At 45.3% G+C, this 26,469-nt stretch overlaps 1 protein-coding gene across 6 annotated transcripts in view; it reads left to right on the top strand.

The window, feature by feature from the left end:
• Nucleotides 1-24,288, top strand: part of LOC122814063 (serine/arginine repetitive matrix protein 2-like) — a 1,651,944-nt gene extending 1,627,656 nt beyond the window's left edge. For all 6 annotated transcript variants that reach the window (XM_044086671.1, XM_044086672.1, XM_044086668.1 and 3 more), the window contains one exon: nt 23,077-24,288. In XM_044086671.1, coding sequence (XP_043942606.1) covers nt 23,077-23,086 — 10 coding nt within the window. In that variant the 3' untranslated portion in view covers nt 23,087-24,288. The remainder of the gene's footprint in view (nt 1-23,076) is intronic.
• The last annotated feature ends 2,181 nt before the right edge of the window (nt 24,289-26,469 follow it).

The following is a 26,469-nucleotide window of genomic DNA, read 5'->3' as shown; positions in this document are numbered from 1 at the left end:
AGGCAATCTCAAGATGGATAGCCCACTGCATACGCTTTTGTTACTCTTTTCATGGTAAGACTGTACCTACAGGCATCAGATCTCACTCCACAAGGGCCACAGCTACCTCTACAGCTTTCCTCAGGGGGGTTCCTACCAAAGATATTTTGGAAGCAGCCACTTGGAGTTCTGTACATACTTTCTCCAAGCACTATCACCTACCATTATACTCCAAATCTAGAGCGGGCTTTGCCACTGCAGTCTTGCAAGGCATCCTGGCTCCTCCTAGTTCCTCTTAGTGCCTACCACCCCTTTTTTAGCTTTGGGATTCAACCCATCTGTTATGACTGCAGCTGTATGCACGGTGAACATAGTACAGTTTTGTACCTACCATAAATGTAGATGTTCGAGTGCTAATACAGCTGCAGTCCAGGCTTCCCTCCCTCCTTCCCCTCTTGGGACAGGCGTAATGGCTAACACCTCCTCATACAACCTGATTGGGGTATTCTTTTATGGTGTATTTGCTTGCAGCTACTGTTTTTTGATTATATTGCATTGCATTATTACATAAATTTATGTTTTGCCTCCCTTCTGGGGGCACCTGACATCTGGGGCAAGAAAAACTGAAGAAAATGGCACCGGCTGGTTCTTTTATTACCCCTGTCGCACTGGCGTCAGGGAAGAAGCGACGACATCCGACGCCGGACCTAGACTTTGGAATTCGGCCGACCGAGGACCCGCCTGACGGCAGGAAAACCCATCTGTTATGACTGCAGCTGTATTAGCACTCGAACATCTACATTTATGGTAGGTACAAAACTGTACTTTTGCAGTCATTGGCGAACTTGGTTAGCCATTGTCCTCCTGTGTTTGCCTGTACTTTGAGAAGTATATGCTGAACAGTAGTGGTCTCAGGACCGAGCCTTGTGGGACACCACTTGTGACTGGTTTAGAGTCGAACCTGGAGCCCGCTATTCTTACCGTGTGAGTTCTGTCTGTAAGCCAGTTGGCAACCCATCTCGTGACGTAGGGGTTTATGTTCAGGCTGGTGAGTTTTTCTATAATTCTCTAGTGGGGAATGGTGTCAAAACCCTTGGCGAGGTCAAGGTAGGCTGTGTGAACCACCTTCCCCTCATCTGTGGCCTTGGTGACTGTCTCGAAGAAGTCAACCAGGTTTAGTAGGCATGATCTGCCCTTAACAAAGCCAAACTGGGTCGGGTCAAGTGTTTGGAGGTTCCCAATGTCTTTGTTAATGAGTTCCATGATGATGCATTCCATAGCCTTGCAGACCAGGCTAGTCAGGCTTATGGGGCGATAGTTACCAGGGTCAGTTGTGGCCCCTCCTTTGTGGAGCGGAATACCCGTTGCTGTGCACCATTCTATGGGCACGTAGCCTGTGGAGAGGCTGAGGTTAAACAGTGTGTTTAGGTGGGGGGTTAGTCCGTAGTTCATGCAAGACGCAGCCTGGGGCACCATCTGGCCCCATTGACGCTGTGCTTTTGACGTTTGAAAGGGCTGTTTTCACCTGTGCGTCTGTGATTTCCGGGGCAGTACACTTTTCCTGTATTGTTGTGGACCCTTTTTGGGGTGAAGTTTGCACTGAATCTATCTGCCAGGATGTTGGCAATATCAGTAGGTTCAGTATATTTTGTGCTATTTTGCACTAGCTCAGAGCACATCTGCTGCCAGTTGCCACTTAGATTCTTGACATAGATAAAGAAGGGAGTAGGTGTCACCTTAGTTTCTTACTGATACCGATCAGGGATGTCTTTCCTTCTTGGGATTTGCTTTTTTTCCTGAACTAGTTTCCTCCTCCTATTGTATAGCCTGTTTATGGCAGGAGTCCACCAGACTGGTTTCCTTCTCTTAGGGGAGTGAGTTTTGGTTTTGCTAGGGATGGCATGATCCATGCATCCTTGTAGGTGCTCATAGAGTGCATTTGTAAAGGTTCCTGCATCTTGGACACTGTTATCCTTTAGCGTGGGGGCTGTGAAACTTACCACCTCTGTCTTAAGTAAGGTGAAGTTTGCTATAGAAAAGTTTTTCACTGTGGTTTCTTTGGTTGGGGGTGGTGGTGTGGTGTGGACATCCAGAGTGATTAATTTATAGTCTAACCAGTGACATGTTGACCTCCGGTGCAGAAAACCTGTCGCCCATGTTGGTGATGACCAGGTCCAATATGTAGGGTAATTGAAATCGCCCAATATCAGGGTGTTCAGTAGGACCTTCATGTTTTCCAATGTCTCCAGAAAGGCGGAGTGGTGGTCCTGTGTCATGGAAGGTGATCTGTAGCAGGCCACAATTTGTATTGCAGATTTGCCCGATGTTAGTTGCACATGGATGATCTCAGAGGTGGTATGCTGCGCCACTAACCTGGAGGTGTAGGTATCCTTGATGAATATCAAACACCAAACCAATCTAGGTTGAAAAAAACACAAAATACACCAGCAACCAGCAGCAACTTCAGTTTTAATGCAGCAGCAGTGTTGTGGAGTGACGTGTGTGTGTGTGTTGTCAGATTCTACCACCTGATAAACAACTGACTGTTACCTTCTCCTTATTCAACCTAGCGAGTGGGACATCTGTGTGCCTCATTATTGAGTCACCTGTGATTAGTGTATTGGGCTAGGTGTTTAGCCGTAGGGGCTTAGGTTGAGGGGCACACTGTGGAGGTGAGCTATGTGCCCTGTAATTTGTGCTGTGTTGTGGTGGTCGAGTGCATTTCTGTCTTGGAGGTCTCTGGTGTCTGGGTAAATTTCTATTCTACTGCGAAGGTGGGTGTGTGGTTTGTTTTTATTGATATTGGGTGTTCTGGAGGGCTGTGTGTTCCATGTGGTGTCGTGCAGGTGTTGACCTTCTCCTCTTGACCAGCTAGTCCGGTCTTGGCTGGAGAGTGCATAGCTTCCAGTTTGGTGATATAAGTGCATCTTGAGTGTTGGGAGGTAAGAGGATACTTGTCTTTGTACATGAGGCAGTTGCTGCACTGCCTCGGAATGGCCAAGTGCATCAGGTTAATAGAAGAAAGCACAGGGAACTGCCCTTTAAACATGGTACAAAAACCTATCGAAGTGCAGTGATTATGCTATTTGAAGTGCAAGAGAGAAAGAACTAGCAAGATCTAAGGGAAAAACTGAAAAGCAAACTTTCTGGCACCACTAATTGTTTGCCTCAGCTCGGCGCCACAGTGCAGAGCTTAAACAAGTGCAAACCCACTCAAACGCAGGCTTTTAAACCAGAAAGTTGAAGGGGGTGGAAAAAAACTGCCCAAACAGCCAATAAACTACAGTTTCTGGGCCAGAATCCACTCTTGTGGTAGATAGGCTACCTAGTGCTTACCACTCCCACTGATGAGCTAGAAGGCTTCCCTCCGACACAGAAAGGCTTGGGGGGCACAGAAGCTTACAAACAGTCCTGGGTGTACAGCAAATATGTTTATGGACTTGACTAGTTACAGGAAAGGCAGGAAACAAGCTTGGAACTTTTTTTTTATTACAGAAAAGCATCTAAATCAGCAGTAAAAACACATGTAGTGCAATCTAGCACACTTGAGTGTTTAGCAATATTAAAGCAAATACAGCTTAAATGCAATTAAATTAAAAAAATAACTAAAAACAAGTGCAGAAGGCAGTAAATTAGGACAAAAATCAAGATGGAGTCACTTAGAGCATCAGAAAACAATGCCAGAAAATATATAAATAATTCAGTCAAGCAAAATTAAGACCGTGCAGAACTCTGGACAGTTAAAAAGTGTCAAAAAAACTTATCAGCTCTATTTTTCCAGATTGTATGAGCAGCACACACTCAGAACACAAGGAGTTGCAGTAGCAGTGGTAGATTCTAGCAGTGTTTTTTTTGTAAAGTGGAAAGGGAGAAAGGAGAAACAGAAGATAATTCAAGGTTAAGAAACTAAGTGTGTTGGCCTTCTCATATGTTCTCTCTGTATTCTGTCGAATAAGCTAATGACACTAGACTGGGAAGAGCGTCCCCGATCAAATTTACTGTAGGGGCGGGTAACTGCAAAGCCACCAAGTATTAGGCAGAAAACACTACATAAATGTTTATCACAGCAGAAAAGCAGCAGTGAACCACTAAATGAAATAGGAGCAAGGAGACGAAAGAATGCTTTTAACTGCAAACAAATCAGTTGTATGATGCACTCCTTGACAGGAAATCAGAACAAACACACAGATGCTCAACAAATGGAGAAATTTTCCAGTTGATACCTTTCACACAGTGAAAAAAGCTTTGCAAACAGTGTGACAGTAAAAACCTTATTTATCAGGCCCTGTAAGGCAGACAATTTTAGTACAACCTTGCAGATTAGTTTTTAGTGGTAAAATACAGTAAAAAGTATGCAACAGATAATAAACAATGCTTTAAATGGCTAGAATAAGCAATAACTAGTAAAAATAAACAAACAAAAAAAAGATCCTTATTGTACATCACAGATCAGAAATGTTCTTCTCTTCTATATGCTGCTGTATACTTTCCCACCCAGCCTTCCCCCTCAAACTTGCCTGACTCCTGGAGTACCCACTCTATAGCTGCTGACTCCGGTGGCATTCTGTTCTGAAGAAGGTGCGTGCTGATGTCCACTTTATACCTGACATCTGTTTACGACCGATGTCTGAGAGAGAGACGCGGGACGTCACATGCACCCTAGCAGTAGCATTTAACTTTTGTATAACGGTCGGACATGAGAGTTCACCAGAGGCAAAAACTCCCTGATGTTATGGATACAGCAGCATATAGAAGAAAAGGACATCTAATGTTTGATAAGTTCTTACACAACAATACTTTCCTCCAGCTAAGTCTTCTCAGGATTCTGTACCCAAAAGCTTCCTTTACCTGGCAAGCCTGCTTCTCTTTGACATCTCCCACCCACCCCACCGGCCATGTTTCCTTGTCTCTTGGGCTCTCCCTTTGTTTTCCAAACTGGCATCTCATCACCTAGGGTTCCGTCATCCATCAGGGTAACTTCATGGTGTGTAAGTCCCCCCCCCCCCTTTTCAGGGATTTCTCAACCTCCTCTGGAACATCTTCCTCATTTCTCAGAGGTCCTTGGGTCCTGGTGGACCAGGAAACTATTCAGCCTGTCCCTCCTTCCCAAGTAGGAATTTTACTCCATGATCTTCCTGATTCCTCTAAAGGAGGGCACTTTGAGACCTATTCCGGATCTCTCCCTGCTCAATGCCTTCCCTGAAGTTCCTTCTTCTCAGAGACTTATTTTTCAAACCCTGTTTCCTCTTTTAATACCCCCAGACTTTTCTGTTGTCCTTGAATCTGAAGGATGCTTACCTTCAAATTCTTATTCATCCTGTTTTCAGGAAATTTTTCAATTTCTCTGTTGCTGTCATTTGCAGTTCTCTGCTTTGCCAGTTGGCCTCTACTGCTCCAAGGGTATTCACAAAATGCTTAGTGCCCGTAACTGCCTTTTGCAGGCTCCAAGACATTTAGATTTTTGCTTATCTAGACGACTTGTTGCTTCAGGCACTTTCTATCAGTTGCCTGTTACAAGATCTGGAGTTCGCCATAGCTCTTCTAAGAATAGGGTTCACCGTCAACTTCCAAATGTCTGTCCTGACTCCTCCTCAAGATCTGGTGCATCTGGGTTGCAGGATTCAGACAGAGCCAATGCTGGCATCTCCTCCAAAAGTTCTGTCCTTGACCGCCTTCTTTCTGTCTCTTCTTCCTCTGCCTGCTATTTCAGTCAGTTTCTTCGAGCCCTGGGATTCATGGCTTCTATTCCAGTGCTCCCTCTTGCCCGAATGCATATGCGGAAGCTTCAGTAGTACCTCAGGTCAGTTTAGCATCAGCGCCACTCTCTGGATTTCAGAGTACCTCTCCTTCCTTGTCTGAAGTTGAGATTCTAGTGGTGGTTTCAGCAACTTGCCATCAACCCAAGCCTGCCATTTCCTTCTCAAGAACTGCTTACCAATGCTTCAGACTTGGGGTGGGGGGCTTTCTGTGGTCAGCCGAAAGTTCAAGGTCTTTTTAACCCCCCTCCCTTCACAAGTTAGACCATATCAACATCAAAGCGATCAGAGCCCTTATTCTGGCCTTTCAGACTTTTCACCCTATGCTTTCTCCAGGCCCTCTGAAGGTTTACACAGATAACACCACGGTGATGTGTTATGTCAACAAGCAGGGGACACAAAATCTTACCCTCTCTGCAGGCTGGCTCTTCAGGCCTGGAATCTGGCTTTCAGTTATCACTTAACTCTTCAGGCAATGTACATTTCTTCAGAGCGCAATCTAGTGGCAGATGCTTTGAGCAGGCCCAAAATGCAAGTTCACAAATGGATGCTTCACAGACATTGTCCATAGGTGGGGTATTCCTCTGGTCGATCTTTTTGCCTCCCCTCTGAACAGACCGCTTCCTCTCTTCTGTTCAAAGGTGTTATGCCATCTGGTGCGCAAGATGAATGCCCTTTCTTTTCCTTGGAAAGTGGTGTTTCTTTATACCTTCCCTTACTTCCAAGAGTCCTGCAGAAAAGTCAGCTAGACTCCCCAGAAATCTTGCTAGTGACTCCCTTTTGGTAAAGACAGCAGTGGTTCCCATCTTAATGCATTTGGCCACAGGCAGTCACCACAAGTTACCTCACAGGATGTCCTTCAAGGATGCATCTGCAGTCTTTACAAATGGGTTGTCCTGTCGTCAGGCAGCCCTTCAGTCGGCCGGATTCCAAAGTCTGGGTCTGGCTTCGGCTGGTGTCGCACTTCACCCGATGTCATTGCGGCAGTTCTTCGGGTATAAAGGCATCAGCCGACACCATTTTCCTCAGTCTTTCTTGCCGCGTGGCACCCGAAGCAGAAGCTGTTCGCAAGTGCCGGTCGGTCAGATCCAGAGATTACTACTACCGAATACTACTTTGAAGACTTCTGTAAAGCTAAGTACCCCGTTGGGGACTCTTTCTTGCCTCAGCCGATGTCAGAGAAAGTTAATAACTGTTTATCTTGTGGGAAACAAATACCTCATAAAGATTTCCACTCCTATTGCATACATTGTTTAGGCCCAGACCACGACGTAGCAGCTTGTCTAGCCTGTGCTTCTTTTAACCGACGGACGCTTAGACGCCGCTCGGACTTTGCTGAACAGATTTTCGGCTCCGATTTTGCCTACATTATGCCGTCGGATCCTCCGACTATGCAAATAACCAAAAAACGCAAAGAAAAGGACCGACACTCGCGGTCCGCAGTTTCGGCCGAAACCGCGGTTAAGCAAACCACGAGTGTCTCGGTTTCGGCCGAAACCGAGCAAGCGGTTCTTTCTTCAGCCGATAACTTGCCTTCTACCGAGGCCTCTTCTATCCTGGTAGAAACGGCTTCTGAAATCCAACCTTCTGTTGCGATTTCACAGGATTTATCAGACACCATTCCCCTAGATATTTCTACCCCTGCACGTGGAGCTGCTAGGCCTCCTCCAGCTATGTCTATTAAGGCCTTTGCCAGGGCTAAAGCAGCCAAAGCATCAAAACCTGTGCCTGCCAAGCCCCCCTCTCACAGGCCCAGCACCAGCTCCCATATGCTTTCTTTGGCAGAGGATCTCATCTCTATAAATTGTGGAGCCCAGCCTCATCCAGACAGGGCCTCTCTCCCTCCTCCAGAAAAGAGGCCTAGAGCAGAGCCCCTGAGCCAGTAGCCACAGATGATTCCTCTGATGACTCAGAACATACAGACCCTCCTGAGGCTTCTTATTCTCCTTACGAAGACTCTGATGCTGAGGAATCCATCCCTTCAGCCTCTCCTCCTGAGGAATTTTCCTTTGGGGAAACCTTGCATGCTATGAGGGAACAATTTCAGTGGCAGGGCCAAGATTTCTCAGACTCTAGAAAAAGGCTTAGGACCTTTCTACACTTGCCACAGCATAGGCCTTTAGCTATACCTCCAGTTCTATCTGTTGTTGATGATGCATTTAATGATGCTTGCACTGCTCCTGATACTTTACCGGCTCCTGCTAAGCCCGATAGGTACTACAGGGTCCCGGACACTCATCACCACTTATATAAGGCCCCTTTTGCAGATCCAGAGACTATCTCCCAGGGCCCTAAAGCTGTAGCAGCTGCTACTTCTAAAAACCCCCTCCCCTCTGAAAGGGAATCCAGGTCCTTAGAGAGATGGGGTAAAAAAGTTTACACCTCTGCTACTTTGTCAGCTAGAGCTTTGAACTGCCAATTTCATATGATTCAATATCAAGAGTTTATGCTTGACCAGTTGACTAAAAAGCTGTCCTCTGAAGAATCTTTAGATAAAAAGTATGTTCAAGAAATGTTACATAACATACAGCAGGTTAGTAACCATTCTTTAAAATGTGGCTATGATGCACTGGAGGCTTCCTTTAGATCAGCCATGACTGGCACAGTTATCAGGAGGCATGCATGGTTGAAAGAACAGGCATTACCAGACCATGTCAAATCTAAGCTTTTGGATGCACCTATGGACAAGGTCAATTTATTTGGTGCCCCCGCACAACAGGTACTAAAAAAGATGGAAGAGAAAGCAAAATCTGTGCAAACAGTAAAAGATTTCTTACAAGTTCAACCTCCAAGGTTTAGCAGGAATTGGCCCTCCAAGAATTGGTCCTTTCCGGACTCCTCTAAGGCACAAAGAGGCAGGAATAGGCGCTCTAGAGGCAGAAACCAATCCAGGGGTGCCTACAGGAGTCACCAGTGGCAGGGTAACAACCAACGAGGCACGGATACAGCCACCACTACAACAACTCAATCACAGTGACTTGGCGGTGGCACCGCCTACCAGGGAACAACTAGAAGCACCCTTAGGCGGAAAGCTAACATTATTTTCAAGAAACTGGCACAGCATTACAAGAGAAAAATGGATTTTGCAGACTATAGACAAAGGTTACAGGTTCCATTTCCATACACTACCAGGAAAGAGAGGAATGCCAAACCTACCACCTTCTCAAAGGGCAGAAGCTCTAAAACAAATATCTCAACTATTAAGAATGCGAGCTGTGGAAAAGGTACCATTTATGGAGCAAGGGAAGGGATTTTACTCCAGGCTCTTCCTGGTACCAAGAAAAGAAAACAAATGGAGGCCTATTCTAGACCTGTCCGCTTTAAACACATTCCTCATTGTTCCAAAATTCAAAATGCTAACCCTACAGCAGCTTCTTCCCATGCTGGGCAAGGAGTCTTGGCTGGTAACTCTAGATCTCAAGGAGGCATACCTGCACGTCCCCATAAGACCCATTTGCAGAAGATACCTCAGATTTCTTGCAGGATCAGAGCATTATCAATTCTCAGCATTGCCCTTTGGCTTATCTACTGCGCCCAGAGTGTTCACGAAATGCCTGGCATCAGTAATCGCTCATTGCAGACTTCAGGGAATTCAAATCTATCCCTACCTGGACGACTGCCTGATACAAGCGGACAACAAAAACAAACTAACAGAAGACTTACAAAGAGTCATCTACCTGCTACAAGCCCTGGGATATACAGTCAATACAAAAAAGTCAATGCTGATTCCATCCCAAAGAATAACCTTTCTGGGTGCAGAACTGGACACATCAAAACAAATGGCATTTCTAACTGCAGAAAAGAAAGAGCAACTTCCTCTCTACTTCTTGGCATTAACAAAGCAGAGCCATCTAACTGCAAGAAAAGTGCTACAAGCTCTAGGCTTCATGGCATCCTGCATAATACTGGTCCCTCATGCCAGGCTTCATATGAGAAAGCTACAGTGGTACCTAAAGAATTTGTGGTCTCAGCACAAGCACAGCCTAGAAACCAAAATTCCAATGATCCCATGCCTGAAGCAAGAGTTCTTATGGTGGGCTCAGGCCTGTCAATCGAACACAGGACTGCCCTTCTGCAAAAGTCAACCAAGACAAACCATCACGACAGATGCCTCAGACCTCGGATGGGGGGCACACATGATGGGCAAGTGCATTCAAGGCCTATGGACTCAAGACCAGCTGCATCTGCACATAAATCTAAAAGAAATGATGGCAGTAAAATTGGCAATCCAGGCATTCAGACCTCTTCTCCAAGAAGGCCAGTTGATGATAAGGACAGACAACACCGCAGTTATGTGGTACATCAACAAACAGGGAGGCACACACTCATACCCTCTATGCCGGCTGGCACTGGACCTATGGGATGTGGCTCTGAGCTACAACATTCAGTTACAGGCAATTTATGTACCAGGGAAGGAAAACATTCTAGCAGACATATTAAGCAGAACTACAACAGATGCCCACGAATGGATGCTGCATCCGGACATTTTCAAAACCATCACAAGAGAATGGGGATTACCACAAATAGACTTGTTTGCATCCCCATTCAATCACCAGTTGAAGAAATTCTGCACAAGGACTTACCACCCACTTGCTTGGAAGGTGGACTCCCTATCCTTCAGTTGGAAAAGCCTAACAGCATACGCATTCCCCCCACTTCCTTTGATGCACAAGGTGCTTCTCAAGATCAAAGAGGAACGTCCGAGGATCATTCTGATAGCCCCAGACTGGCCAAGACAACATTGGTATCCACTGCTGAGGAGCATGTCCCGGGAACAAAGATGGACACTGCCCCTGATCCCATTACTGCTGACACAGAACAACTACAACATTCTGCATCCAAACCTAAAAACTCTGCAGCTAACTGCCTGGAACATTACATAACAGCAATTAACCCAAATTTATCCCAAAGGGTTAAAGACATAATCCTGGAGGCTCGTAGACCTTCAACAAGAAAGAATTATGCAGCAAAATGGAAAAGATATCTCATCTGGAGTACTGCAAAGGGGAAGATGTGGCACTGGTGAACATAGCCAACATCCTGGAGTACTTGGCGAGCTCTTCCATACAGGCCTGTCCTATTCCTCCATCAAGATACATGCATCAGCTATTTCAGCAGAATACAGCTTGGATCCTCCTGTCTTCTCGCATCCTCTGCTCAGACAGTTTCTGAGAGGAATTAAAAATGTAAAACCTCCCAGGAAACCTCCATTGCCAGCATGGGACTTGAACTTTGTGCTAGAAAAACTGACTCTACCTCCTTTCGAACCAGCAGCTACAGCAGAATTGCAATACTTATCCTGGAAGACTGCTTTCCTGCTGGCAATAACTTCAGCAAGAAGGGTCTCTGAACTACAGGCATTAATGGCAGTACAACCCTTCCTGATCTTCCATCAAGATAGTGTCCATGAGAACAAATCCTACAATGTTAAGTTGTCTATCTCGCCTTCATTCTTGCTGGATGGGTTCGGAGCCGACCTCGGCTCCGACTCGGCCACTGTAAAAGCTCGAGAGTTGGTTCCACCGGCTCGAGGCTCCCCTTATATCCCACAATGCTAGGCGTGAGTTACCTCAGATCTCGTTTGCCGCTACAGCGATCGAGATGTTGGTTTTCTACCGGCTTCTTGGTAAGTGACTTTGAACTAAAGTTAGTGTAATTAAACCCCTTTAACTTTAATTTTATCACTTGTTTCCATTAGTTTAGTGGATTCCCTCCTACTTCTATCTAAAATCCCTTTTATTTTCCACAAGAACTATAAGTTCTTCCCTCGGGCCTTCTGGCCTTCTTCCCTCATCCCCTAGTGGTGTGTGTGTGTGTTTCTGCTCTTAATTTAAAACCTTGATAGTTTTATATTTTGAGTTTAAATTAGGATAGGGTGTAATCAGTGTGTTTGACTGTGTGTGTGTGATTACACTTTAATATGTCTAAAGACTCAAAGGTCTCAGGCTTCAAGAAGTGTGATGCGTGCTGTCAGAAAATGTCTCTGACAGACGGTCACACTTCTTGTGTCTACTGCCTGGGACCTTTGCACCTGCAGGACTCCTGTGCTGTATGCCACGGCTTCAGCCCCAGGGTCCTGCAGGAAAGAAAAAACAAACTGATACTGAGAGGTTTACTAAAGCCTGAGGATTCCCTAACTGTCTCTTCGGGAAAGCCCTCCAAGGCTTCTAGGTCCTCGGCTCCAGCTACTGAGCCGAGACCTAAGGCTTCGAAACCTCCGTCTACATCGGCTCCGGCTGGAGCCGATAAGTCTCAGGCTACAGTTTCTGTGGTTTCCTCGGCTCCGGCTGGAGCCGAGGTATTAGACATTTCCGTGTCGGCTCCGACCAAAATCTCGGAACCGACATCTAGGAAGAGGTCTAGGTCTCCATCCCTTGGCTCCGTTCATTCGGCTCCAGCATCTCCTCTGCTGTCTGAACGGAGCCATAGATCTCACTCCTCTAGGTCATCGAGGCTGTCGGACCATGACCTTCAGAGGGTAGTGAGTCGACTTCTTAAGTCCGAGGCACTGGCCCAAATGCTTCAGAGCCCGACTCATCAGTCGATGTCTGCCCCTGTCCCTCAATATGTTCCTCCTCCGACTCCATTGAGCTTGGAGCCGGGGCGTTTCGGAACCGAGACTGTGGTAGCGTCGGAGCCGATACAATTGTCTTCGGCTCCATCGTCGGCTCCGATTTCTTCCTTAGAAGAATCTCGGCGCCGGACTTCCATCGTCGGCTCCGAGGGGGTAAGTGGCATCGGACCATTGTCCGACCCCGCTCTCCCTCTCGGCGCTTTGGCGCTGGTGAGTTCGGCTCAGACATCGGCCTCGGAGCCATCACTGTCGGTGCCGAGGGAGGTTCTTAGCTTTTCGGAGCGGGGACCTCTGGCTTTGCCTGACAGGGGTGCGTTCGAGGTCATGCGGAGTGTGTTAGAACCAGGTTCTACCCCTCAGTCGGCTCCGTCTGCCCCCCCCCCTCTTCGGTGCCTCAGGTCAAGTCGACTCACTCCCTCATCCCGGACCGCAGAGAGCCAGCTCCTCAGGAATCCCCTGTGGGGATCTCATCCTCTTCCGAGGCCTCTCCTGATTTGGCAGAAGAGCCCCCTCGGAAGAGAAAGTGTAAGAGGAAACACATAGACTCACCTGAGTCCGTCACCTCTGACACAGATTTAGAGGATTCCGAGGGTTCCCCGTTCCCCTTCTGAAGATGTCTCTTTGCAGACATTCTAGAAATCCTTAAGCAGAGGGAAATTGGCCAGCCCTAAACCCTTCGGAGGATGAATCTGTGTACCTTGAGGCGTTTGGCTCTCGTCCTTCCACCTCCTGGGTATCTCCACCCTTTGACCCCCTCATGCAGGTGGTAGCAAAAGGACGGACGGCTCCTGATTCGTGGACCCCACTCCCAGGAGACCCTCTAAATTCATAACAGCACCAGCAGATAAACAGTTTTTGACAAAAGGAGTTTCTGTGGATGCTATGGTGGTTGCTGCTGCCACTAAGAAGGAACTAGCTGATCCTTCAGTGCCTGTCCATCCACCTAACAAGGAATCTAGGTCCATGGACAGGTGCGGAAGCGGATGTTCTCGTCAGCGACATTTGCAATGCGCTCGCTGAACTACCTATGCCATTTTACTCGTCTTCAAAGGGACTTGATCAAAGAAGCGAGTGACATGTTGAAGGATCCTACGGCTGCGGGGTTTCAAGATAAGATGAACACTCAGCTGGCTACCCTGAACTCCATAGCCAACTCCTCCATGCGCCTCCTCTCTTATGCGGCTGATGGAGCGAGCAGGGCCGCAGGGACAGGTGTGGCTTTACGTAGGCATGCCTGGATGCGGCTATGCAACTTTGCGGACCCCTTTAAAACGTCTTTCACTAATTCCCCATTCGATGGATCATCTCTCTTTGGTCCTCAGGTGAAAGAAACCTTGACTAGGTGCGAGACTGATGGCAAGACTCTTTCTGCCGTCGGAGTCCGTTTTTCTACTCCTTCTAGGCCTTACCCCAAAGGTCAGAAAAGTGGAAAAATGTGGTTCCATAAACCATCTCAAGGGTCTTCACCTGACGACAGAGTCGGTTCCCGCCAGAGGCAGAGGCGGGAATAACAATGGTAGACGTCGCCCTAGAGGCAGGGGGGGTCCGCAGAACCAGGGCAATCGAGAAGCCTTCTCTGATAAGCCCTTTCAGCATCCCTGAGGTGTTGCCCGACTGCCCATCTTCGGAGGCAGTCGGGGGAAGATTGTCACTGTACCCAGAAGCCTGGCTATCCCTGACTCAAGACAAATGGGTACAGTCCATCATTTCCGAAGGCTATTCCATTCCCTTTCTTCGCATTCCAAACCAATCAAAAAAATCCCTTCCAGATGTTCCACCCGCTCAAAGGGATCTAGCGGCTTTAGAAATTTCAAAGCTGCTTGCGAAAAGAGCAATTCAGCCAGTTCCAGCAGACCAGCAAGGATCCGGAATCTACTCAAGGTTCTTTTTAGTTCCAAAAAAAAACAGGGGACTGGAGACCAATTTTGGATCTCAGTATCTTGAACAGATCAGTCAAGAAAACAAGTTTTCGGATGGTCACACTGCAGTCCATCCTTCCCCTATTGGGAAAAGGAAACTGGATGTGCTCTATAGACCTTCAGGATGCGTACTATCACATAAAAATGAACAGACGCTCCAGAAGATTCCTCCGCTTCAGGCTGGGAACCAGTCATTTTCAGTTCAGGGCCCTGCCCTTTGGTCTCACCACTGCCCCCCGGGTGTTTACCAAATGCATGGCAGTGGTAGCTTCTCACCTGAGACGACAAGGATTCCAGGTGTTTCCATATTTGGACGACTGGCTCCTCACAGCTCCCACCAAGCATCTTCTTCTAATGGCCAGGGATTACACCTTTCGCATTTGTCAAAAGTTAGGCATTTCAATAAATTGCGAAAAGTCTGTTTTGTCGCCTTGTCGTACTATTACCTTCATAGGCGCAAATCTAGACACAGTCGACATGTCTGCGAGACTAACAGATCAGAGAATAACAGACATACACAAACTGGTCTCATTCCTCTTCAACAACAACAGAATCAAAGCCAGGTTAGTTCTGAAAGTGTTGGGAATTATGGCGGCTGCCATTCCTCTGCTTCCATTAGCCAGATTCCACATGAGAATCCTTCAATGGATGCTCTTTACACAATGGTCATACCAGCAACTTCCAATGTCCCACACCATTGTGATTACGCAGACATGCAGAAATCATCTCCTGTGGTGGATGTCTTCCCCTCAGCTCTTATTGGGAAGACCCTTTGTTCCTCCCCCTCCGGTTGCTACTCTGACAACGGACGCCTCCCTGATCAGGTGGGGGGGGGGCATTATCAGGGCAGGACTGTCCAGGGCACATGGCAACCAGACGAATGCCACTTGCACATAAATGTTCTGGAGATGAGAGCAGTGTTTTTAGCGTTGCAAGCCCTTCAAGACTCTCTTCCCTTGGGAACTATTGCAATCCAGACAGACAACATGTCTGTAGTGTGGTATATCAACAAACAAGGCGGAACCAGGTCCTACCCCCTGTGTCGAGAAGCACTCAGGCTGTGGCAATGGGCGATTTCTTCTCAGCGGTTTCTGATAGCAACGCACATCCCCGGGAAGTCCAATCAGATCGCGGACAAGTTGAGCAGAGCTATCCTCATGCCTCACGAGTGGTCTCTGAAAGACTCTGTTGTGAGAGAAATTTTTCTCAAGTGGGGTCAGCCTTGCTGCGACCTTTTTGCTACTCCCCAAAACAGCAAGTGCAGAGATTATTTCACACTATTCCCTTTACCAGGCCAGCCCAGCAGAGACGCTCTAGTCCAAGTTTGGCCCCAGGGACTTCTGTATGCATTTCCTCCCTTCCCACTAATCTCTCAAGTGATACAGAAAGCTATCGCTCAGAAGGCCACGTTGATCCTCATTGCTCCTTACTGGCCTCGACAGGTGTGGTTCCCCTTTCTACATCAATTTCTATTGAGCGACCTTGGCATCTGGACCTAGTTCCAGATCTTTTGATCCATCAGTCGGGTCAGTTTCATCGCTCCCTTCCCTCTCTGAACCTCACTGCTTGGTTCCTCCAGTTCCAACCTTAGCAAGGCTTCCTCAATTATCTCACTCTGTTCGAGATATTTTGTTAGCTTCCCATAAATCTTCCACCCGAAAGATTTATTTGAGTAAGTGGAAACGCTTCACATATTGGGCTCAAGGAAGGGACATAGATCCCTTCACTGCTTCCATCCAAATAGTCCTTGATTTTCTAGCTGAACTCTTCCATGCAGGTTCATCTCCTTCTACTCTTAAAGTTCAATTGGCAGCTATTTCTAACTTTCATGTGGGTATTTCAGAGTCTGCCATAATGTCCCACAAGCTTTGCAAAGCCTTTTTGAAAGGAGTTTTTCTACTCAGACCTCCTATAAGAAATCCTCCTTCTCCTTGGGACCTAAATTTAGTTCTTACTTCTTTGATTCTTCCCCTTCAACCTGCAGCCTCCTGTTCTTTAAAATTGCTATCATGGAAGACTCTCTTTCTGGTAGCTATTACTTCAGCTAGAAGAGTTTCGGAACTTCATGCACTCAGCTGTCGACCTCCTTATTTTTTGTTCCATAAGGACAGGGTATCCTTACGAACCAACCCGTCCTTTTTGCCTAAGGTAGTCTCGACGTCTAACCTAAATCAAAGCATTGACCTCCCTGTCTTTTTTCCAGAATATTCCAATAGGTCTGAACAAAAATTACACTGGCTAGATGTTCATCGTCAGTTGAGGTACTATTTGGATAGAACAAAACAATTCAGAAAATCTGACCAGCTGTTTGTCTCATATGCAGAAGGCAGAAAGGGACTTTCAGTTTCAAAGGTAACATTATCTAGATGGCTAACATCTCTGATTTCCCTTGTTTATGAAATTAGACGCCAAAAGCTGCCTAATAAACCTAAGGCCCATTTCACCATAGCTTTGGCTACTTCTTTAGCCTTCCAAGACAGACTGCCTATTGACACCATTTGTGCAGCGGCTACTTGGGCTACTCCTCACACTTTCATTTCTCATTATAAGTTGGATTTAGCTTCTAGGCATAGAGCTAACTTTGGTTCCACTGTTCTCAGGAGTCTGTTCCGTTAGGCCACCCGGGACAAGGTGCTAGGGACGCGGTCCCATCCAGCAAGAATGAAGGCGAGATAGACAACTTAACATATAGAAGTTATGTTCTTACCATAACGTTCCATGTTAGTTGTCTTCTTCTCGCCGCCTTCTTGCGTCCCACCCTCCTTCCCCCTGGCCTGGACAGACCTAGAGGAGTTGTGATTGTGACCTCTCTTTCTACCACCTCTTTCTTAGGTATATGCTGTTGTGCATATTTCCTGGATCAGGATGTAGGTCACCCTTCTTTCTCCCTGGTTTAGAGGTGGACTTTGTTATAGTTATTCTGTTACTGTTATAAGCTGGGGTTAGCTTACAAACGAGATCTGAGGTAACTCACGCCTAGCATTGTGGGATATAAGGGGAGCCTCGAGCCGGTGGAACCAACTCTCGAGCTTTTACAGTGGCCGAGTCGGAGCCGAGGTCGGCTCCGAACCCATCCAGCAAGAAGAAGGCGAGAAGAAGACAACTAACATGGAACGTTATGGTAAGAACATAACTTCTATTTTATGCCTAAGGTGGTATCCAGAGTCTCTTTAAATCAGGCTATCCACCTTCCTACATTCTTCCCCAATCCACAGAACAGGGGAGAAAAGCTCTTACATACCTTGGATGTACACAGACAATTACGCTACTACCTGGACAGGACAAAAAACAATAGAAAAACTGACCAGCTTCTGGTAGCATATGCAACAGGAAAAGAAGGAAAACCAATTTCTAAACAGACAATCTCCAAATGGATAGGAAATTGCATAAGATTTTGTTACTCCTACCATGGAAAGAAAACTCCAGAGAACATCAGGACTCACTCCACAAGGGCTACAGCCACTACCACAGCTTTCTTACGAGGAGTGGCTACCAAGGACATTATAGAGGCTGCTACTTGGACCTCCGTGCATACATTTGCCAAGCATTATAACTTACCTCTATACTCTAGATCCCGTGCTGGTTTTGCCACTGCTGTTTTGCAAGGGATCCTGACTACACCATAATCTATTCTCATTTCCTCCTCCCCTAGTTTAGCTATGGTATTCTACCCATTTGTAAAGACTGCAGATGCATCCTTGAAGGACATAGTACAGTTTTGTACCTACCATAAATGTAGATGTCCGAGAGGAATGCATCTGCAGTCAGGATTACCCACCCTCCTTCCCCTCTGAGGTACTCCTAGGGTACTTACCAATCTTCAGCTAGCTTGGGGGGGATCTATTATGGTGTATATATGTACATACATGTTTATTTTGTGTGTTTGCTCTCTACTATTTGGAAACTTTGGCATTTATCCAAATTTAGCCATCCAAGAGGGCACCTGGCATCTGGGGCAAGAAACACTGAGGAAAATGGGCGTCGGCTGATGCCTTTATACCCGAAGAACTGCCGCAATGACGTCGGGTGAAGTGCGACACCAGCCGAAGCCAGACCCAGACTTTGGAATCCGTCCGACTGAAGGGCTGCCTGACGACAGGACAACCCATTTGTAAAGACTGCAGATGCATTCCTCTCGGACATCTACATTTATGGTAGGTACAAAACTGTACTTTTTACTTCCTCACACAGGATAAGGGGTCACTCATCCATCCTCACTTGTCCACTCTTCAACTGACACTGTTGGTGACAAGGTTTTGATCCCTTTTCAGCAACTGTTTTTTTGAGGACATGCTCAGGGCTTTACAGGAGCCAAGAAAACCTGCAGTGAGAAAGTTTTGTGCCCAAATGGAAGAAATTTTCCGTCTAGTGACATGTTGATAACCAGGACCATTCTTCATTTGGGTCCCTTTGGTTCTTTCCTGTTTGTGTGAGTTGCTTGAGTCTGGCTTGGCTATTCTGTATAGGGCCATTTGTCAGCTATTTCTGCCTGTCTGCTCTAGAATTCTCATGGCTTCTCACTTTGAAGTCAGACAGTTTCTTAAAGGCTACTGCATTTTAGGGCCCCGAGGAAGCCCATTCCTCCTCCATGGGACCTTTTTTTTTTTTTTTTTTTAGAAAAATTAACCCAGGCTCCTTTTGCATCTGTAGCTTCAGCTTCTCTGCAACATTGTACCTGGAAAACTGTCTTATTGCTTGCTCTTACTTCTACTCTGAAGGTTTCTGAGTTTCAGGCCCTTATGGCCATCCCTGTTTTGTTTTTCCACAGAGATAGGATGTGTGTCTGTGTACTAATCCTCCTTTTATGCCCACGGTGGTTAATGAGCTGTCTTTGAATCAGGCAGTACAATTACTTTCCTGTTTATCTTCTCGTTTTGCTAGAGAGAGGCTTCTTCATACCTTTAATTCGCAGAGACAGGTCAAAACAGGTATTATTTGGATAAAACTAAGATCATTCGTAAGTCTGACCTGTTTTTTTTGTTATTGGTTAATGTCTGTCATGTGACTTTACAACGGAATTTTAAAATTGGTATGTTGAGCAGATTTTAGTGATTCTGATGAAGTCAAAAGTTACAAACTGACAAAAGCGTTTAGTCTTATTTTGTTTTATACAGTAAATTGATTTTGATTTTTTTCCTGTGTGGTTGTAATTCCTTAGACTGTTTTTTTGTGAATTTTATTGTTGCCTGGTTTTTGGTCATGTTACTGGTTAATGGTACGTCAACAAGCAAGGTGGAGCCAGGTCCTTTCTCCTGTTTTGGGAAGCCATGAGGGTGTAGAAGTGGATGATTTTGTCACATTGCTTTCTAGGAGCAGCTCACATTCCAGGATGGACTAGGGTTGCGCCTTTTCAAATGTCCAAAGTGGGGCATTTTTGGTACAAACATCAGATTTTGCATGGCAGAATATACCCACGGCCAGTACAAAGGGCATAACTTCACTTTTTGCCTAAATAAATGCTTATTCTTGTAGCATTTTAGTTGCTTATTCTGTTTCTTAAAACATTTAGGTGTTTCAGATACAGAATAACTGTTTTATTGCCATATTTTTGTCCAGAAATCTAAGGACATTTGCCATTTTTTCAAGTTTTTTGCAGGACACAACTGCCCAAAGAGGGACTTCCCTCGCAAAGTGGGACAGGTGGTAACCCTGGGATGGACCCAGCTGTCTGGTGAATAGGCTTACCAGTTGGTCTCTGTCCATTAGTAACACAAATGATCTTTTCATCGCTGAGCTTAATCTTGCTTCTCCAGCCAGCATATTAAGTTACAGGAGCTGTTTTGTCCTAATTCCTTCACAGGGACGAAGAACTTTGTCTATATATGGCCTCCCAGATGTCTGTATGCCCCTCCCCATTACCTCTGATGCCCCTTTTTTCTCTGCAGAGTTTCTGTAATCCAAATAGCCTCTTCTTGACACCGTTACATTTGGTTCCCCATGCTTTGGCCTCACCTCAAAAAGGTGCCGTGGCTCCCTAGATCTGAAACTGTGCAGTAAGTTTCACCCAGACATCGTTTCCCTCAGACTAGCGATATGGATTCTCAAATTCACCTCATGGCTGGGGACCCATCCTGCTTATCCTAGGGTGTTCCATATTCTGTCCATCGCACAAAGCAGTGACTCATCAGCTGTGTAAAAGCAGAAGGAAAAGGTTTTGTAATTTGGTTATCCTTTTTCTTTTCCAGTTCTCTCAGTTTTGCAGTTCTTATCCTATCCTTTCAGTGCAGGTTCCCGTTCTTCCACAAGTGCAGTTGGCTACCATTTCTGTTTTTTTCAGCTGTGGTTTCAGGTTGTGAACAGTAGCCTTACAATGGGGTACGCAGAGCCTTCCTCAAAGGAACATGCTTTCTTGGGCCCTCAGTTTGTACTGAATGTGCTGTTCTCCATTTGATCCTGCTACTTCGCATAATGTGAAATATTCCTGGAAAACTTTACTTCTAGTAGTTATTTCAGACAGATGAAGTTGTGAACTAAACAATGATTCAGTCAAACCACCTTGACTAGTCTTTCCCATAGATAGGTTCCATGAGGACCAGCCCTTTCTTTATGCCCAAGATCACTTCCACATCCACTCTAAATCAAATTATACATTTTCCTGTCTTTTTTCTCACTGTTCATTTAAGAGACTAACTGTTCTTTTTTTATGTTCACAGGCAGTTTTACTTGCATTGTACCAAAACTTGTCAGAAAAGATGACAAACTTTTTATCTGCTATTCACCGCCTAAATTGAGCCAAACAATATCCAAAGGTACCTTGTCCAAATGGATATCCAGACAACAGGGTTCTAGTATGCAAACCTGGATGCCTTTCATTTGATCGATGAACCAGATTGTTGAAACCCATATGGTCAAGATCATTTGGTGGACAGTTTAGTTTGATCTCACTCAGAATGGTTTAACATAGTGCAGTGAGGATCAGGGAATTTGCCCTTTTCCCCACGGTAGTGTGATCTCTGAGTTGGTATATATGATTATCAGGGGTGTGCATGACAAGGAGGGGTTTGCCCCCTGCAAAAAACATTGTTTGCTGGTGTTTGGCTTCTTTTAATTGACGACTAACTTAATTATCAACCATATGGTCTTAACCATACGGGTTTCAGTAGTCTGGTTTGTCGATTAGGTGAACTAGATCTGCTAACCCAGGGCAGAGTCTACAAGGTCTGTTACTGCTTCTACAGCATTCTTCAAAAAATCTGCTGTGCTGTGGCAACATGGGCTGCACCACATAGTTTGTAAAGCACTGTAAACTGAACATGGTTTCTAGAACATGGGCTGCACCACATAGTTTGTAAAGCACTGTAAACTGAACGTGGTTTCTAGAACATGGGCTGCACCACATAGTTTGTAAAGCAGTGTAAACTGAACATGGTTTCTAGATCAAGGTCCTCCTTTAGGCTACTATCCTTAAGGGCATCCCAATCTTTATTTTACCCAGGAGTGTACAGCTGGAGATTCTGTACCACAGGTTGAAGTGGGCAGACCGGATTATGTAAGATATGGAAGTTGTGTAGTTTAATGCAGACCTTTATTGTCCTTAGCCCATCCACCTCAGCAACTGAAAGCACAGACTTTGTGCACCTCCTCTAAAGCCTGTCCCATAAGATTGCCCCCTATTCCTTTGTCCTGTACTTCTGATTAAATAGGTAGCAAACTTGTTTGAGGAGTACAGTGGAGAAAGATTCAGTATAGAAGCAGGGAAGGAGCTTGAGTGTTTCAGAATAGCTGAAGTTGTTGGGTTTGATTTGCCTGGTGGCGAGATCCCACAGGGTTAGTGTGATAGCTGAGGTTGTTGGGTTTGAACTGCCTGGTGGCAATATCCCACAGGTCAGTGAGATAGCTGAGGTTGTTTGGTTTGATCTGCCTGGTGGTAATGGCTCACAGGTCAGAGTGATAGCTGAGGTCATTGGGTTTGATTTGCCTGGTGACAATATCCCGCAGGTCACTGTGCTAGCTGAGGTTGTTGGTTTGATCTGCCTGGTGGCGATGCCCCACAGGTCAGAGTGATAACTGAGGTCATTGGGTTTGATCTGCCTGGTGGCAGTATCCCACAGGTCAGAGTGATAGCCAAGGTTGTTGGGTTTGATCTGCCTGGTGATTTCCCACAGGTCATTGTGATAGCAGAGGTTGTTGGGTTTGATCTGCCTGGTGGTGATTTCTCACAGGTCAGAGGGATAGCTGCTGATGTTGAGTTTGATCTGCCTGGTGGTGATGCCCCACAGGTCAGAGTGATAGCTGAGGTTGTTGAGTTTGATCTGCCTGGTGGTGATGCCCCACAGGTTAGAGTGATAGCTGAGGTTGTTGAGTTTGAGCTGCCTGGTGGCATTATCCCACAGGTCAGAGTGATAGCCAAGGTTGTCGGATTTTATTTGCCTGGTGGCGATATCCCACAGGTCAAATTGGATAGACTAAGGATAATGACTGTCTAGTATTATAAGTGCATAATTTCTGTATATCAGGTGTCCCTGTATGTAGACTTCTGGAGTTTTGATTGAATTTACCAGAATAAAGTGTATAGCCACCAGTCTGGAGAAAAGATGGAAGGTAGGGGATTTTGAGAGTGGTGTAGGAGCCTGAGCTTTAGGAAAGCCTATGATGAATGGCTGCTGCTGCCTATGGCTTCCAGTCCTTCAGTTTGGTGTGTACAGGCAGATATCAAGAGTATCTGTTGTTATAGTAAGTACGCAACTTTGTTTTTAGTGCATTTTGCAGTGTTGGTATGCGTTGAGCATAATTACTTTTACTGCGTATTGCGACATTGGATATGAAACTAGCTGCAGATATTAACATTCTTTTTTATATTGATTGTCTGATTCACACATAGTAACTGCTTTTCTTTTTGATTTTGTAGGGCACGTTAATCTGGAATACTCTTTGGCATTATTCAAGGACTCGAGTACCTAACATGGATACCTTCCCTAACGCCCTCCAGTGTTTTTTTTTCCCCTGCATTTGTAAATAAATGGTTACAGCAGAAGACGGGATCCCCAGAACCTGCTTTGAACTGGAGAGCAACCTCAGCTTCTCTCTGTGTGTTGAGTTCAGGTGGAGCCTACTAAAAGAAGACACTGTGAATGAAATTGTTTGCTTGCTCTGCTCCATCATGCCCCTTTTCTTTCTGCATCCTTTTTCACCGACTGCTGGTCCTTTTGATTCTTACTGTCATGTTATAGTACTATGTAAAAAATAGAATGGGGGGATTTAAAAACGTGTTTTGATTGTCCTTGACTCTGTTCTAAACTTCCTGCCAGCTTTTATCTGAATCATTATTTTTCTGTCTTTTCAATTACTGTGTAAAATTTCAACATTTTCTGTGTTTCTTGCATTTTACAGCGAGGTAAAGAAGTGAAGTTAATTTTTAACAGAATGAAAAGTGTTTTCAGATGATGCATTTAAATTGAGTTTCTCAGGCTAGAGATGAATCACTTTTTGTAGGTGGTGGGAAGAAGAAGAGCAAGTTAAAGCAAGCAGAACCACACAACAGCATTTTTTCTTCAAAGCGCAGCCTGTCTTCATGATGCAGTCCACAAAACACTGATGTAAACCTTATCAGGATCACATTTTTTTGCTTCTGCACTGCATTATGGATATTGCATCTAAGAGCAGGAGTGGGGTTTTTGATGTTTTCCACGTACTGAGATAAAGTGCACAGTGATCATCACTGTATGGTATTTCGTTTGCATCATCCTCTTGCATCCAGTGTGATACAGGTAGTTTGTTAGCTGGCATACTCACTAAGCTGACTGATGCAGAACCTCTCTTACCATCTTGGACTCTGCATGTCAGTAAAGATGAACAGTTGGATATCCTTGGCATTGAATCAGCAGTCAGCATTGCTCACTCCACTTTGCTCAGCATCAATACTGCAGAGACACAGGACATGATAACCTGCTTCAGAGAAGCTGTGCTGCATTAAGTTGAAGAATGCACTACAGAACTGGCTTAGTCTAGCCTGAGAAACAACTATTTCTTTTCTGGGTTTTGTCTCTTTGAGAACTCAGTGGCATAGAAATTTTTATATGTACAGATGACATCCTTTCAGTCAATAAATATAAAACAGAAAGGTGTGTGTGTGTTGAAGTCTTGTTCTAGAAAAGGTAGGCTTTATGCAGTATAGCAACTGACATATGTTGGCTTTGTGGCAGGCTTCATAATTATTGAAAGTTGGTCGCTTCACTTTGATATGCAGGTAGCAGGTTCTGCAGTGAAAAAGGCAACTTTTTGTGATCTCTTCTTGCCCCATTGGCTGCTGCTGTTGTGTGTAACTAATTTTTTTGTAGTGTTGGGTGCAATACAATTCAGCATAATTTATACGAATTAAAGCATTTTTGCACATGTAATATTTTTCCATTTCTGTTTTTAAGTACAACAACAAAAGCTAGGTCATGTCAGAAAAAGACTGCTATAAGCCTTTGTAAGGTGATTTGGTTGGAATAGCTAGTGAGCTTATGACTGCACCCACATCATACTGAGGAGCGCAGGTATGTAGTTATATAAATGAAAAATTAAGTATAATGTTGCAGAACGGTAAATGAATGTTCTTCGTGTTTCACTGTTGCAGTCATTACATTTGGGTAATCTGCTGGCAGGTTGCTCTCAGTCGGTCTGATTAACAAATTCTTGGGTCCTGCGTCGGTTGCTGTCCCTTCTTCCATGACATTAGGTCGTCAGGGGTATAAAACATGCGGCCGACGCCATTACATCAGTCTTTCTTGCCACGCAGTGCCCGAAGCAGAAGCAGTTCGCAAGTGCCGGACAGATGAGTCCTGAAATTTTCGTTTTCGAGTTTCAGAACCAAAGTCTTCAAGTAAAAAGCTAAGTACCCTGTTGGGGAAACTTTTTCTTGCTCCTTACCGATGTCAGTAAAAGTTAATAATTGCATTACTTATGGGAAGCAAATACCTCACAAGGATTTTCATTTGTACTGTATTCCTTGCCTAGGCCCTGACCACAACGTACCTTGCTGTCGGTTTTGTGCTAAATTTAATCAACGCACTATTAAACGTCCGTATATTTTTGCTTCAAAATATTTTGGCTCACACTTTAATTATCCAGAAATGTTGTCTGTTAGCAGTCCGACTACCGGAATACCTAAAAAAACGCAAAGAAAAAGAGACAGGCCGTCGAGATCCAAAACTGACGACTTTTCTCCTAAGCCAGTTGCTAGTTCGCAGGTACTCAGTGAGGCGCTTTCGCATCCCCTGATACCTGCTACTTTTGATTTGCAGGCCTCTTCTGAGACCCATTCGGAGTCCGGTGTGCTACAAAATGCTTTAAGTATTGAACCCGCGGATGTCAATACTTTAGATGGGTCCGGAGCCGCTGTGCAGGCACCGGCTTCTGAGGGTGTTTTCAGGCCTAAAGATTTGTATATTAAACCAACGCCATCTTCAAAACTAAGGCCAAAATCTACTTCTGTGTCTAAAAAATCGACGCTTGGGCCACGTGTGCAGGCCCCTATGCCTAAAAAACAAATGAGCAAAATGGCTGAAGATTTAATTACCTTGATCAGGGGTAGCCATCCCCCTCCTGCTAAGAGGCCTAGGCAAGACCTTGATATTATGCATCTTCTGATCAGGATTCTATTTCTTCTGATTCTTCTTCTGAACAGGATTTATCTATACCTACTTATGAGGACTCTGACGCAGAAGATTCCATTCCTTCTGCTTCTCCCCCTGAGGATTTCTCTTTTGGAGAAACTTTACATATCTTAAGGGAACATTTCCACTGGGAAAGTCAGGATTTCTCTGAATCTAAAAAGAGACTTGGGGATTTTCTTCTTCCTCAGCATAGGCCTTTGGCTATACCTCCTGTTCTAGACATTGTTGATTGTTTTTTTCAGAATCTAGTATGACTCCTGATTCTCTGCCTCCGGCTCCTAGTAAGCCAGACAGATACTACAGGGTCCCTGACTCCCACAAATTCCTTTTCAAAAACCCTACTGCTGATCCTAAAACCATTTCTCAGGGTCCCAAGGGAATTAAGGCCTCTACTGCTAAAATTCCTACCCCTTCTGATAGAGATTCCAGGGCGCTGGGTAGATGGGGTAAGAAGGTTTACACGTCTGCAACCTTGGCAATCAGGGCTTTAAACTGTCAATTTCATATGTTTAAATATCAACAGCATATCATGGGACTACTTAAACAGAAAATTATGTTAATCTCTGACTGTGTGGAAAATAAAGATTTGCAGGATTTATTACATTCAGCTGAACAAGTTGGAAAGCATACTTTGCAATGTGGTT

This window comes from Protopterus annectens, chromosome 10.part0 (assembly GCF_019279795.1).
Source record: "Protopterus annectens isolate FY-2018-M chromosome 10.part0, PAN1.0, whole genome shotgun sequence".
Taxonomy (NCBI): Eukaryota; Metazoa; Chordata; order Ceratodontiformes; family Protopteridae; genus Protopterus; species Protopterus annectens.
This window is presented reverse-complemented; position numbering and strand designations above follow the sequence as displayed.